The 15,738-nt window shown below is 44.6% G+C and overlaps 1 protein-coding gene across 3 annotated transcripts in view; it reads left to right on the plus strand.

Moving 5' to 3' along the window:
• The first annotated feature begins 381 nt into the window (after nucleotides 1-381).
• KALRN (kalirin RhoGEF kinase) overlaps nucleotides 382-15,738 on the plus strand; it is a 660,588-nt gene continuing 645,231 nt past the window's right edge. For 2 of the 3 annotated variants that reach the window (XM_041002788.1, XM_041002790.1), the window contains exon 1: nucleotides 382-834. In XM_041002788.1, coding sequence (XP_040858722.1) covers nucleotides 762-834 — 73 coding nt within the window. In that variant the 5' untranslated portion in view covers nucleotides 382-761. The remainder of the gene's footprint in view (nucleotides 835-15,738) is intronic. The other variant, XM_041002785.1, reaches the window with a different exon arrangement.

Consider the following 15,738-nt stretch of genomic DNA (forward strand, 5'->3'; position numbering starts at 1 on the left):
GCAGTCCCGAACAATAGCTCCGGGCTCGGGCTCGGCTCCTCGAGGGCCCGCACGGGGCCGCGGGGACCAGCAGCTGGCGCCGCCCGGGGCCCGCGGCGATTCCCCGGCCCGGGCGGGAGCTCCAGTTGAGATCGGAGCTCGCTGGGGTCATTGTTGGCCGGGACTGAGGGAGCGGGAGCCGGGGGAGGAGCCCGGGAGGCGGTGGCGGCGGCCGCGGGAGCCAGAGGGGGAGCCAGAGAGCGAGCGAGAGAGCGAGCGAGGGAGGGAGGTAGCGAGCGAGCGAAAGAGCTAGCAGCGAACGAGGGAGGGAGGAGGTAGGGAGACAGGGAGGGTGGGAGGGAGGGGGAAAAATAAAGAGGAGAGAGCTGAGCAGGGCTGAACAATAGAGACAAGCAGACGGGCGAAGAGGAGAGCCAGCTGCCGCTGCTGGGGGACAGCGGGCGCCCAGGCAGCCTGGACCCTGGCCCCGGGCCCCGGCTCCGGCCACACAGCAGGCGGCCAGCGCCCTGTGCCCCGGGGAAGGGGGTACCATGGGGGAGCCGGCGGCAGGCGCCCCCAGCCCGCCGCGTGCCTCTGTCTGAGGGAGGCTTGGCGTCCTCAGCCCCAGACCCGCCGCCCAGCGCCCGCCCTCGAAGCCCCGCGGCCGCTGGCTCTGCGGCCGTGGCCGCTGCGCCCCGCGCCCTCCGCCCACCGGGCGCCCAACAACCCTCGGCCCCAGGCTCCGTCGGCCCCCAGCTGCCCGCGGACGCCCGCCCCTAGTCATGAACCCCCCGGAGGGGGCAGCGGAGGAAGGAGGAGCAGCCGACTCGGACGTGGACGCCTTTTTCCGGACAGGTAAGCTGGACAGGGCGCGGGCGGCCGGCGGTGAAGGCGGCTGCTGCTGCTGCTGCTTGGTCGCGGCGTGTCGGACAAGTTTGGGGAAGGAAGGCTGTTGCAGGGGCGTGCGCGTTGGGGGCAGTGCCCCCTCGTCGTCGGGGCAGGAGTTGCCGAGATTGGTGTTGTTCAGGCAGAGCCCCCCCGATCTGGGGAGGGCATGGGGGGCTGGGAACCGGCGCCCCTCGGCGATCATCCTAGTTGCGGGAGTCTTTGGCGGGGAGGCGGTCCCCTCGAGCCGCCTTCTGGCGAGCGCGGGGATGGGGCGATGTTGGATCACTTTGCTGTGCGCCGCTCGGGCTACCGGCGTCCTGGCCCCTCCCTGGCTCGCCGCTATTCACTCCCTACCTCCCCTCCCGCTCCGTGACTGTCAGCAGGGGCTCAGGTCGTCGGGGCCAGCAACCCTCTTCTCGGGCGGCCCGACCCCCAGAGATAGACTGGTTGCGGACTGACGGTCAGGAGCCGGGTGTACCCAGGAAGATCGTGCCTGGCGTGAGTGGGGAGGATTGGAGAGGCAGACCCAGCGTGGAGGGCGGTGGGCACCTGGGACCTCTTCCTTGTCCTCCTCTCTAGTTCTGGGAACGGATGAGCTTTTCATAAGAAGTACTCCTTCCTGGAAGTGTGAGTTAGCGCTCCCCTCACACACACACCCACCAAGTCTTTGCTTGTCTGAGGTGTGTGGAGCCCAGAAATGTCTTTCAGTGCTTTGTTGCCCCTTCCATGCCCCTGGCCTCAGGTCTATAGCTCCTGCTGTTTTCACTGGCCACATAGCCCTTTCCTCAGCACACACCCTAACCACCTCATCTCCAGCCACCTGTGGCCCTGTTTCTCTGATGGGCAATCAATCCCCCGCCTTCCAGTACCTGTGGCTTCTGCCAACTCCACAGGTGTAGCTCTGCGTCTCCCCACATGTCTGGAACCATTTTATATGGAATCTTTGTCCCAAGGAGTCCCAGAAGTTATAGGATCCCAAGCATATGTCCTCCTTTTTGGAAAAGTTGGGTCAGATGACATGAACCCGTGGAGTCAGGGGTCAGGTTTGCTCTGGAGGCTCTCGGCACATCCATCTGTTTCCTAACCTCATTGCATTGCCCTGCAGGTCATCTCTAGGGAAGGAGGCCCAGTGCTTTGTTGGGGCAAGAGTTGTGGCTGTGGAAGTCAGGGCCTAATTGGCCCATATGTTCTTTCTCCAGTTCAGCTGAAGGAGGGGAGCTGATATCAGGGCCTGGGGAAGTGGGAGGGTGCTCTGTCATCCTGTGCTGCTTTCCCACTTCAGTCCTGCCTACCTCCCTGCTTCCTCTCCCCAGACATGGATTCTGTATACACAGTAAGTCAACTCTCCTCCCCTCTCTCCTCATCTCACCCCATCCCCTACATACTGTTCAGCAGCCGAAGTGTAGATTAAAGAGGTGCCTAATCTGAGTTTGTAACCTGGACTCTAGGGAGGAGATTCTGGGAGTGAAGTGACACCCTGGAACTCACCAGGAGGACCCAGATGGCCACCCCAGCTGAGGCAGAAGTCTGCATTTTCTTAGCTCTGGAGGAAACTATTCTGAAGTCTGAGCTTTCCCATCTTCCTTTTCTGGAGCCTGCTTCATGCTTTGGTGTCTACTCTTCTCTTTTCTACCATTCAAACACTAGGTGCCCTCTATTTTCTGGCCCAGGTCCCTCGAGTAGGGCTTAGTTTTCGGAGGTCTGCTCATTTCTGACAAAGGCATTCCCACAGTGTTAATGTGTTAATGGCTTTCAATGGCCCAATGTGTCCTTTTCCCAGGGCCTTTCAAAACACAATGTTTGACATATATTGTCTCTCCCTGGCTCAAATCACATAGTAAGTAGCAGACTGGGGCCAGTCTCCTGTGGCACGCCTTCTGGGATATTCTCCTTCCTGTTTGAACAGCCCTGTCGGGATTCAAGGGAATGACAGTGCTGATGTGCACTTAGAACTGTGGAAAGGTTAAATCCTAAATGCGTGATGTTGAGAATTACTGATGATATGTCATAGGTTGCAAGAGGAAGTTAATCTGGATCACCACCCATGCTGTGTGATCCATGTGATCCATGCTCTGTTCAATTCCCTGTGCTGTTTCTTGGCCCTCATCTTAGTTCCTATCTATAACCTAGGCTCTTGCTGGGGATTCTTAAGCCTGGAAAAGCCATGTTTCTGAATCATCCCTCTTTAGATTCCCTAATTTTATGGAACATAGCACTACCCTTGGTAGACTGAGTAGATTATAAATTTATTCAGTTGAACAATTGGGAAGCCTTCAAACAAAATTTCAAAGTCTTTAGCACCAGAGTTGGTCCCTTCTTTCTGGTGGAAAATTTTGCATGCACGGAAGTCAGGCTATGCTTTGTCATACTCTGACAAAATGTACCTCTAATTAGGCCTGTTTCAAATGATTCTGTCATTCTGGTTTCTCACTTGTACTCTTCTGATTATTTTGACATTTCTTGACCAAGTGATTAAGCTAGGTTTTCTAATCTTGCTTCCTTCATGTACCTGGTTACAGACACACTCACACACCCAATTTCTGTAGATTAACGGAGTCCAGATCATCTTGCTGAGAGTTTTTTGAAAAAAAGTGATATTTTATTGATCATGATTATAAGGCGACGGGAAAGGTAGGCAGAATTGGGAACTCAGACTGGGAATAGAACCGATTGACCAGTCTACAAGGATCTTTCATGCCTCTTCTGGGAGTTTTCTCTTGTCCAGGGTACTGTAGAACTCCCCCGTCCTCCCCACTCAAAAAAGAAATATTTAAAGTGGTCCCTACCTTGAAAGAACATTAACAAGATTGATGATTACTGCTCCATTAGAGATTAAATAATTGCTAAGCAATGTGGTACCATAAGTTAAAAAGCTGACAGAACCTCAAAAGAAGTGAAACCTGGAGCCATCCTTGAAGGGTGCAGTGTTGGGGAATGGAGGGGTCTGGGAGATAGTGGAAAGTGTAGGTATGGGAAACATGGCTGGATAAGTTCAGGAGAGTGAAAAGGGAGAGTCTTGAAAGCCCAACAGGGGGCTTTGGATTTCAATCAGGGCCAGTAAGGAGCTTATTGAGCAAAGGCACATTTTAAAGATAGTGATGTTTGGAAAGATTAATCTGGAAGGTAATATAATTGATGAAGTGGGGAAGAAAGAAATTCAGATGGAATAAGGGAAGATGTAAAAGAGATCCAGAGCTGAAGCAGAGGGGGTTTGGTCTGAATGATAGCATAAATTGAGAGGCCTTTTAGATATATAAATATGGGGGTTTGTTGACAAACTAGCTATAGGGGGGATAAGATATTGAAGCTCACATATGAAAACCTAAAGTAGCTGGTTGAGCTGCTAGAAGACTGATGGTGTTCTGACTGACTGATGTGGTCTGACTGAGGATGGTTTGGGCAGGGCAGGAAACGATGTTTACTTTGCAAGTGAAGAATTGGAGGCAACTGGGGCACATCCAGGTACAGCTGTTTTGTCAGGAACTGTAAGTGTGGAACTCAAAATAGGAGAATGGGCAGGAGGTGAGGGCTGGTGATACTGACTTGGAAAGCTAATCAAAGCCAAAGCTTCATGAGCGTGGCAGCTTTCAGGGAGAGTGGAGGAAGAAGAGGAAGGACTAAAGTTATATTTTTGGAGGGAGGCTCTTATTTTGGAAATGGTGGCAAAGAACCCAGGGAGTGTGTATATGCTCTGGCATGATATAGTCTGATGATGGGCTGAGCAGGAGCAGTGCCAGAACGTCTGTAAGGAAGGCCTCTGGGAGCTTCTGGGATCCCAGGATTAGAAGAGGTATGAAGAGTTGGGATTTGAGCTGATGAGTAGGACTCAGATTCTTGCAGAATTAATCAGTGAAAGAAGAAAGAAGGATGTATTAGCTAAGAGGGAGGTTAGAATACAGCAAAGGAGATTTTATTTGTAGGGGAGCAGAGTAACAACATGTTTGGAGGTGATAGGAAGAGTGCTTGTGGAGAGAAAAAACTGAAGATGCTAGAGTAATTTTTGTGAGACCTGAAAAGGTGAGATAACAGTAGATTTTCTAACACTTTGTGCTTGTGGGAAGATCATACTTCCTAATCATCACATCATTATTTGATTTATGATTCTAGAGGGATTCCCCATGCCTTCAGGGTCAAGTCTATCCTTCATAGCTCAGCCTCAGGCAAACTACCCTTCTTAATGTCCAAGGACACTTTGACTTATGTTTTTCTCCTATCACCTGTCCTTGCACTATCGTGCTCCAAATCCAACTATCCTTAAGGACTCAAGCCCACTTTGTGCTGGGAGCTTTTGCCGCGTACCATGACCGAGTGTAAAGTACTCATTGGTGGTGAACATTTAGCCTAATGGTTCAGATGCATTTGGGATGCTCACTTGGGAGACCTGTATTGATCCTTCCTAGTTTTGGCTCTGCCCAATTCTGGAAATTGTGGTATTTTGAAAGTGAACCAACAGATCAGGAATTCTCTTGCTGTCTCTCTGTCCTCTCCTAATCTCTCTGTCTCTCAAACATGTAAACAAAACATTTAAAAACCCACCACTGCCTATTCATTTTCTCACTTCATCTGTGGTGGCATATCATTTTTAGCCCTTTTATATATGTAAGGCTTATTTTTCCTTCAGTGAAGGTTTTTTTTTGAGTTATTTATATTTTGCAGGCAAGGAAAAAGTGTTTTTAAAAGGTGGTGATTCAAGGTGGGTGTTGTAGCACAGAGGACTAAGCTGTGGCATGGGATGCCCACATCCCATTTTAGAGTGCCAGTTCACTTCTTGGGTATTCTGCTCCTTGTGCAGCCCCTTACTGGTGTAACCTGGTGGGCAGCATGTGATGACTCCAATGAGTGGACTCCTGCCACCTGTTTGAGAGACTGAGATGCAGTTCCAGGCTCTTGGCTTTGGCTTGGCTCAGTCCTGGCTGTTGAAAAGTGAACCAGTGGATGAAAAATTGATCTTCATCACTTTGCCTTTCAAATAGATGTAAATAAATAGCAGACATCAAAAAGGTTGTGATTCATCCAAAAAACTGTCCTCAGTATACATACCTCAAACAAGCAAAACATAAACAGTTGTTGAATGTCAGTGATGATGTGTTTGTATTACTGTATGATTCTTTAAAGTTTCCTTTCAGATAATGACCCCCATCCCACCTAGACAGGATAATTGAAACTTTTGTCATGTGCAGAAACAACTGAAGAGATTTTGGAATAATAATCTATGTTTTTGTACAATTCTCTGAGTAAATATCACCACCCAGTTTATGCACTGCCAACCACCTACAAAGAGAGGGAACTTTTCCTCCTGAGCTCTTTTGCAGAAAAGGGAAAACATCGCTTTGACATTGTGCTTGATGATGCAGTATGTGATGCTTAATTCAGTGTTTATTGTTCCTTCTTGTTTTCCCTCCACTTATATCCATCATGACTTAACGCTTTTGGTTCCACCAATTTCCAGGCACTTCACAGGGGAGTATTGATAGCACTTGGTGGTTATGGAGAGGCATATCTGATGTTTGATTTACTGGTATAGACTTTCCTACATTCAGATGTTTTAGAACATAGCAAGACATCATGTCTACCTCTCTAAGATTTAAGAGGTTTTGCATAATCCTTGTGCTGTCAATCAACATTCACTTTATTATTGGTGCATTCTTTCCACTGTATTTGATAATCCTCTGGGGACTGAAAAGAAGTGTTATAAAAATCAATATACAGAAATCAGGTGAGCAGTAAGAAAAAAATCTCTTAATTTAAGTATCAACAAAACATTTAAAAAGGTGAGTTAGGGTCCTTCTTAGATGTTGAGCAGTGAGCATTTTTACTTTTCAAAGTTCTTTCTGGGTTTAGTACTTGACATTTTGCTTCTGGAGATAGGTAGTATTGCATAGTCCAGTGTCATTAAGCAGGGAAAATTCTGCCCCTGCCCAGGGAACATTTGACATATCTGCAGACACATTTTGATGGTCATAACTAGGTGAGTAGGTGGGGGACGTTGGTACTGGCATTTAGTGGATGGACATATGTGAGACTGCTAAACATCTTATCATGCACAAGACAACACAGAATTCTGTAGCCTTCCAAAGTGTCAGTAGTGGAAAGGTTGAGAAACCTTTCTATAGCAAGATCATGGGGCTGGGTCTGATAAATTCAGCACTAACTAGGGGTAGGATCTCTTGTCCTCAGTCTTCTGCACAATGGGACTATTATAGCTTCTTTTCTAGAATATGAGCATTAAGTAGAGAAATGCCGCAGCACGAATCTTCCAGTGGTCTTCAACACACAGTAGGGGCACAAGACATTCTAGCCACCCCTGTTGTTTCTGCTTAATTATTAAGTGAAGGTGTTGGCATAGAGGCTGGAGATCTATAGGAGGGGTGCAGGGCAGGGATTTTGACGTGGATGGGAGAGGGAGGCACAAAGGCATCACAATGGAGACCAGCGGCCTGAGCATAGACTCAGGAGGTAGGGATATGGACCTCAAATTTCTTTCAATTCATTTAATCATTTGTTTGACAAGCACTTACCATTGCCTACTGAAGTAATATACTGTGCTATGAGAGTGTAGGAAACCATTAAAAGAAACGTGTAAGATAAAGATAATAGTCTCCCTGTATCCCCTTCTTTTATAGAGCTGTTGACAAGCTCAAACAAGACACTGTATGTAAAAGGTCTTTGTAAATTGTTAGAATTATTCAAGTATTTGTAGGACAGTTCCTTCCAAATAGAATATTTTGTTACTTTAAGGGTCTTTTCTGACAAGTTTATCTTATTTAATCTGATTTCCATGGGACCTCTTCAGTCCAAGAAGAAATGCAGTCATCATTTTGGGTCCTAAAGGTGACTGAATAGGAAACCCTCTTACAACAGGTCAGGCACTCCTTTCTGTCCTTCATAAAAATATAAAAATGACAGCCCTCCCCCAGGACATCCCCAGCTGGTCCACGACACCCCCATGCCATCTGGAGTTGTTAGCCAGAATGGAGCTTTTCCTTCTGATGAGCTTCAGGTGGGTATAGGGGCTTGTGCCTTCCTGCTCCTCTGTCTGTATGTAGTTCAGACTCATCCTGCCACTCCTTTGTGCTTGAATGACTGGCAGCAAAATAACTAGGGAATGATTGACAGCCATAGAGCTGTTGGATCAATAGAGCTGTTTGAAATCGTGTCTGCCAAGATGTGAGGGAACAGAAGAATCAGCTAAGAGGACAGAAGAATTAATTCAGGGAAGTAAAATAGAAGCCATTGGACAAGTGGTTTTGTTTCCTCCCCTTTAACACAAACAGTAGAGTGAAAAGGGATGCATGAGTATTTCCTTAAAGGAGTGTTACTTCCCCTAGAGCTGGGATTTGAAAGATGGGTAGGATTTAGATGAGGAAGACAGAAAGTATTGTGTTCTCAGGTTGGAATAATGTTAGAATGAGGCATAAACACTCATGGCATTTTGGAGGCAGTAAGCCATCTCGTTTGTGTGATTCAGAGGATGCAGTTGGGAGGTTAATGGGACATGAGACCAGAAGGGGTTGGGGGCAGCTGGACTTACTGCTTCATTTATCAAACATTCACTATGCTTCTAGATCACGAAGGCTTTGGATGGAAGGCCCATGAATTTAGTCTTTCTGTAATTGGCTTTGGTGAGCTGCTAAAAGTTTCTGAATGGAACAGGAAGATAAATCTGGTAGCCCTGTGGAGGGTCAGTTGGATTGAAGGGAGGGACTGCTGACCATGCACAGATCAGGAGACCACTGCAATAGGTAGAGGTTTGAACTTGAGCTGTCACAGTAGAAATGGAGAGGAAGGAATGGTTATAAGAGAGGTCAAGTTTAGAGGACATGCAGTCTGTATTCAGATATTTCAAAGAAGATACAGGAATCCATGATTATTCTAAAGTTTAGAGCCTGAGTGACTGGAAGGATGGAGACAGTGAAAATCAAGATTTGGGAAGAGGAAGAGCAGCTGTGGAGAGGCAAGAGGAGAGGCAGGATTTGGAGAATTTGCTTTGGGACATGTTGCATTTCAGGTGTCAGTGAAAAAGCTAGGAGAGGTGTTGATTCAGTAGGCGGATAACGAAAGGAGTCTGGAGCTTTGGAGGGAAGCCAGAGCCGGATATGGATTTGGGAGATATCTGAAAAAGTTATGGCTGGAGCTGTCAGAATAAATGAAAAGATAAAGATGAAAAGCCCATGCAGACACAAGGGCAAAGGGCCAAGGACAGAACTGTAAGTTCAGGTGAAGAGCTAGATGAGAACCAGGAGAGAGCAATGTGTTTAGGGCAGGTTGTCAACAAGTCTGGTGCTGCTGAAGGTAGATGGGGACTGAGCAAATGCCTTTGGTTCTGGAAACTGGGGGATCATTGGTAACCTTTGAAATAGCAGTTTCAAGTGTATATGGGAGGTGGAATTCAAATTGCAGGAGAATTGGGGAGTGAGTGGATGGGGAGGAAGTGGTGGGAGTGCATATAGATGACTTCTTGAAAAGGTTTGGCTGTGAAGGGAAAGTTAAAAATAGTAAGGTAGTTGGAGAGGGGGAACAGAGTAGAGGGGAGGTTTTTTAATTTTAATTTTTTTTAGACTAGAAAGATATGTGAATACCTATGGGTGGAGGATAGAGGCAAGGATGGGATGAGAAAAAGAAAGTGTATTTAGGAAAGAGAGGAGAGTTGATGGAGAATGGTCCTGGCACATATGGGAGAGTGTGTTTCAGGATCAGCTGATGGGTCAACCTGAAGCCAGGAGAGGATGCTCCTTTGTTGGAAACTAGAGGAAGGTGAACCTCAGTGAAGTAAGGACCTCAGCTGGCAAGAATATGAGTGTTCAGTGTACATGACTGACACCTTTAGTGGAGGGTCTCTCCTATCTGGAACACTTGGGGACTAAGTGGTGCCATTCTTCGGGACGGTAGTACAAGATGAGGACAGATATGAAATGAGTGAGTTAGGTTGCTATGGCCACAAGGAGGCCCTGGGAATGGACAGTTCTTGGCTGGGAAGCAAGACTGGGTAATTTGAAATTAGCACTCTTTTAAAAAGTGTTGATAGTTTCTCTTACAGGCTCAAATGGGACTGCTCTAGGTTGTAGTGGGGTCTTTAGAATCACCTCCTACGAAGTGTGAATCAGAAAGGCAAATGAAGGAGGCAGTAAGTGGGAGGAAAAAGGAATGGGGGTGTAAGCATGAAAGTATTTGGGCAACTTCCTGGGGAGAGGTCCATGCCTGGTGGGCAAGAAACCAGGGTGTGTACCCTTCATAGTCACACAGCTGGTAAGTCCCTTGTTCTGACTCTATGATTTTCTGCCTAGGCCCCTCTTAAGGAAAGTCCCAGTTCCTTCTGTTTTAGGGATGGTGAGCCCCATACCTATACAATCTACACTTTAGCAGCAGCAGCTCCTGGATTCCTCCTCCCCATCCCTCCAGCAGGTTGTGTGAGGGACCTGAGGGACCTTTGGTGAAATGGGATAGAATCTGATAATAAATTTCTGATGTCCTTTTATGCCCCTGGAAAAAAGCGGGAGCAGCCTGGAAATTATGGGAGAGCCTTTGCCCATTCTTCTCCATGAAGAGGAATCCTTAACACTAGAGGGTGGATGCAACAGTCTTTATTGGACCCCAAAGCTCTTCTTCCACCCCTTGTTTGGGGCAAATCCTGGAACTGTTGTCAATTGAAAAGCCCTATTTAATGAAAATCTCTTCAAGGGTTTCATACAACTTTGCACAGTGGGGAGTAGGAATCCAGAGGCTGTTACTACCAAAGGCTGGGCTGTGAGGACTTGGCTTATCTTCCCAAGAGCATTGTAGGAATTTATTCCTTTTCTGTAAAGTGGGTGAAAAAGTATCCTTGTCCATCATGATTCTTGATGTTAGTAGATTTGTTGCATATCATTATAATTCTGTTCCTATTATGTTTAGTATTAACAATGGAATTATATTATTAGTAATATGTTCTATATTAGTAGCGTGTTTTTATTATACACATAACATTATATTGATAAGACATAACAGGCCAGGGACTAAAGATGTAGTTAAAATCTGCACCTGTTACACTCTTACCCTGCTGCCTAGGGACAATGGACATCTATGGGGGAGGGTTGAGTTGCCAGCTGGAGAGTGGGCCTAGAAGGAGGCCTGCGAGAATGACAGATGGTTAATTGGACATGACAAGAAGGGGATGGGAGGAGGGGTCTGGAGGCTCCGAAGGGGATTCCCGTTCTGCCTGCTTACTGTCCTGGAAAGGAGACTGGGGGGAAAGGGAGGAGTCACTCCAGAAATGATTGAGGAGAAAGATTGGTAATATTCTATACTGAAAACTTGGCAATGAGAAAGGACAACGCACCCATGATAGTAATGTCACAACTTTAAGTCATAACAAAAGTGCAAGATTTTATGTTTCTTCTCTGGATTCCAGTACAATAGTACAGAACATGTTCAGCTATTTGGATGTAAAGAGATATTTAACTAAATATTGGAATAGTACACATTCTAGTCATTCTTTGTGATCCCAGCCACTGAGTTTTGATAGCCAAATATCCTTATTTTTGATGGGAACTGGACAGAGAACGAACCCATTTTAGCAGAGGACTGGATTCCAGTGAGTGAAATTTTTTTATTTGTTTTCACACTCACTCAGTTGTCAAACAGAAGCTGTGGACCTACCATGTGCAGTATACTAGGGGGTATACAGACAAGTTGGAAATAGCTTTGCTATTTTTCAAGGAAGATGACAGACTAGGGTTGCCGACCCACACATAGGTGATTGCCATGTAGTATAAAAAGGCCTGTGCACTGTTAAATGTGAGCGAGGTGGAATGATCAACAACTCCATCTGGCTGGCTATGGAGAGGATTTATTGAAGAGGGATGCTTGAGCTGAAATGAAAGAGTTATTGAGTGAAAAATAAAGTCGGGAAGATAGACCACTGTTAAGGAAGTTTGGTAATAAATAAGGAGAAAAATGAAATTGTAATCAAAAGAACATTTTATGGGTACTGTTTGGGAAATTACATGTAGTTATATGTTTTTATATATCGTGTTATACCTTTATTTTAGACTCTTGGACCTGGCTGTTGAGGCCATTTAGGGAGTGAACCAGCAGATGGAAGATCTCTTTCTGTCTGTGCCATTCCAGAGAAATCTCTCTCCTTTCTCTGTGTCACTCTGCTTTTTCAAACAAACAAACAAACAAACACATAAATAAATATTTAAAAAGATTGCCAGATTCAGTGGCGTTATTATTTTCCCAGCTCCGAGAGAGGAGCATCTTTGAATATGCAAAGAAAACTCTAAGAGGAGACAGTGACAGAGACTGGAAAAGTTAAAAAGATGGTAGTGTGTGTGTAAGTACGAAACCAGCTTCCTCAGAAATCAAAACAAAATGGAATCCCCAGGCAAGGAGGTTATCTTTGAGATGACTGGTCCTTTCTGTGGCTATGTGAAGAGACCAGGTGGTTTCCGGATTAAAATGCTAGAACTTTTATGAAGCTGACCACAGTCATTTAAGCGACTGGGAGCCAAGATAATCTGTAAGCACTGAAGAGATGTTGGGGCCTGAGAAGACAGGAGGTGGACCAAATCCATCTCTGGAGAATAAATGAGAATTGCATAAAGAAAGATCTGTTCAGTTGAGATAGAAATGGGTCCAGAATGCTGAGTTCTGCATCTTGCTTAGCCCTTGAGGCTCGAATGAGGCTAAAACCAATGAACTCCTTGAGTTCTCAGGGGTTGATTTGGATGAGACTTCTACACTGGAGATGAAGTATGTCCCAGATTTGCTAGACACTAGCCTCTTCCTGAAACCTTACTGACACTGCTAGTCCTCCAGGAGCTCTTAGAGCTTACCTTGCAAAACGTGCATGCCTGGTTCCTGCATTTAAGCTGTACACACTTTTTGCTTTGGACTTGTCCTCTTTGTATCCAACATGCAGTTCAGTGCCTTGCAAATAATACTTACTTGGTTAGTATTTGTTGTTCTGCTATATTTTTTGTTTGTAATAAAAGCTACTTACTGATATGAGGCCATTTGGGAGTTTTGTAATGAAACACTGTGCTAAGGATATGAATCATTGTTTGTGGACAGGGTATTCTACCTTAAACAAAATAACCTATGATATCCACATTGGCTATGAAATATAGTTATCTGTTGAGTTTGAATTAATTCAAAGAGGCTGCTACTACCATTTACTTAAATAAAGGGTCTTTAAAAGGTTTATGAAAATTTTGTATAGGCTTTTGATTCTGTTTTTGTTTTGTTTTGTTTTGTTTTGTGCATAGCCTGGAGAAGTAAATAAAGATGTATTCTTATTCTAGCAAAATCCAAGAAACAACGTTCAAACATACAAATGGACCATCACCTCAATATGATTGTCTGGTATGTGTCTAGTGTTGTGCCAGATACTGAGAGGGTTGCTCAAAATGAGTAACAGGTGGTTCTTATCCTGGAAGAGTTTAGGTTGGAGGAAAGGACTGATAGAAAGTCAATCATAAAAGGGAGTTTCATTCATTCATTGGATCATTTAATAAGTATTTATTTTCATGAAGCTAAAGGATAATTTGTTTAAGATTTATTTATTTATTGGAAAGTCAGATATACAGAGAGGAGGAGAAACAGAGAGGAAGATCTTCTGTTCGATGATTCACTCCCCAAGTGAATGCAATGGCTGGTGCTATGATGATCCGAAGCCAGGATCCAGGAACTTCTTCCTGGTATCCCACACGGGTGCAGGGTTCCAAAGCATTGGGCCGTCCTTGACTGCTTTCCCAGGCCACAAGAAGGGAGCTGGATGGGAAGTGGAGCTGCCGGGATTAGAACCGGCGCCCATATGGGATCCCGGGGCGCGTTCAAGGCAAGGACTTAAGCTGCTAGGCCACGGCACTGGGCCCTAAAAGATAATTTTTAAAGATTTATTTATTTTTGTGGGAAAGGCAGATCAGATTTATGGAGAGAAGGAGAGATAAAGAGAAAGATTTTCTATCCACTGTTTTACTCCCCAAATGACCACAAAAAAAATGGCTGGCGGTGAGCTTGATCCAAAGCCAGGAGCCAGAAAGTTTTTCCAGATTTCCCATGTGGATGCAGGGTACCAGTTGGTGTCCTGACTGCTTTACTTCTGATCCAGTTCCCTGCTTATGCATGAGAAAGCAGCAGAAGATGATCCAAGTCCCTGGGCTCCTGCCCTCTTGTGAGAGACGTAGGTAAACTCTTGACTTCAACATGGCCCATCCTTGGCCATTTAGGAAAGGGAGTGAAACAGTAAATATAAGCTGTCTTTGTCTCTTTCTCTCTGTAATTCTCTTTCAAACAAATAAAAAAATTATAAAACATGTACATTTTACCCCTTATAAAAAATTGTTATGTTGGTTTACATAGAGCACCTGGAAAAAAATCTGATTTAATGTAGAGCACTTGGAAACATGCTGACTTATAAAGGATGGAAAAGGCTGTGTATCCACATTACTTAGAGACAGCTTCTGTTTGCTAATTTGAGTTATTTCCTTTGGTCTTTTTTTAGTGTATGTGCTATGTCCTTTGACCCATGGTTTGCTTTTTGATTACTGAGTTAAGTTTTAAAATTGGGAGGAGGTAGAGGCCTTTAAAAAAATAAAGCAATATTTTTCAATTAATTTAAATGTATGATATACTTATATATATGTAAGTATATATTTGTATTTATATGTAAGTATATTTATATACATAAGTATATATAAATATATAAGAGTATATATATGTAAATATATATATCTTTTGAGAAATATAAGGCATGCATATTGACAGAGTATGGCAATTAACTTTTATATAGATATAATGTGAGAAGACATAAGATCCATTGGATCCTTCCAAAGGAGAGGACATTGGCACTTGTTAAAAAAAAAAGCCTTTGCATAAAATGAAAGTACAAGGTTTGTGTTTAATTGTGAATATTTTTATCCCCCCATTCCTCCCTAATGTTCAGATAAATTCATTAGCTGTAGGTACCTTTTGCCATTACAAGTACACTTTTATCCATCTGAATGCCTTCCCTATTTTATTTAACAAAAAGGGAATCATGCTACATCTGTTATTCTGCAGCTTGTTTTTATCACTTTATAATCATGGACATTTTTCTTTGTCAGTGTATATAACTCTGCCTCATTTGTCTTAAGAGTTGTGTTACATCCTGTTGTATGGATGTGCTTTTTTTTTTTTTTTAAATCTAACCATTCCCTTAGTGATAGAAACAGATTTTCTGTGGACCAGTGTTTGTTCTGGGACATTATTTAGTCCAAACATTAGCAAGAAGGGCTACATATTTCTTTGATCCTTTTTAATGGTGACTATGGGACAACTCTGGGTTCAGGGTGTTTCCTCTGTTTTGATCCTCTGAAAAGAAGAATAGCCAGTTTTAATCTGAGAGATAACTGTGCAATCAAAGTTAAAGGGAATATTTGCTAGTGACATTTAAATAAATGGTAGAAGGCCAGTCTTGGTGCACCTTTAAGTGAATTTGGAGCCAGATTTACATGCACAAGTAACTTAGAAGTCTACAGGTGTCTCGTGGGCTGGTGTGTAAGTTAATCTGCCAGCATAGTTAGGTGTGGAAGTGCTTTGGATTGTATGTTTAAAGCTCTAGTCTGTGCTTGGCTGCAAAAACCCAAGGACATGATTCAGCAGACCTTAGTTTCTAATTCTACCCACAATCAAAAAGCTCTGTGACTTAGCCAGGCCAGTTAGGGTGCCTGTTTTTGCTGATGGGATTTCTCTTCCCTATCTGAAGAAAGAGGTAAACATACCTGCTCTGTCATACCTCATAGAAATAGCATGAGACAAAGTGGGTGTAACAATAGAAAGAAAATGCTCTGGAAAAGCAAAATTGCTGACTAAATAAAAAAGGGCTTTGTCAACTCCTTCTCTGGGGTC

The sequence above is a fragment of the Ochotona curzoniae genome, unplaced genomic scaffold (genome assembly GCF_017591425.1).
Source record: "Ochotona curzoniae isolate NIBS_2020 unplaced genomic scaffold, NIBS_Ocur_1.0 scaffold_2587, whole genome shotgun sequence".
Lineage (NCBI taxonomy): Eukaryota > Metazoa > Chordata > Mammalia > Lagomorpha > Ochotonidae > Ochotona > Ochotona curzoniae.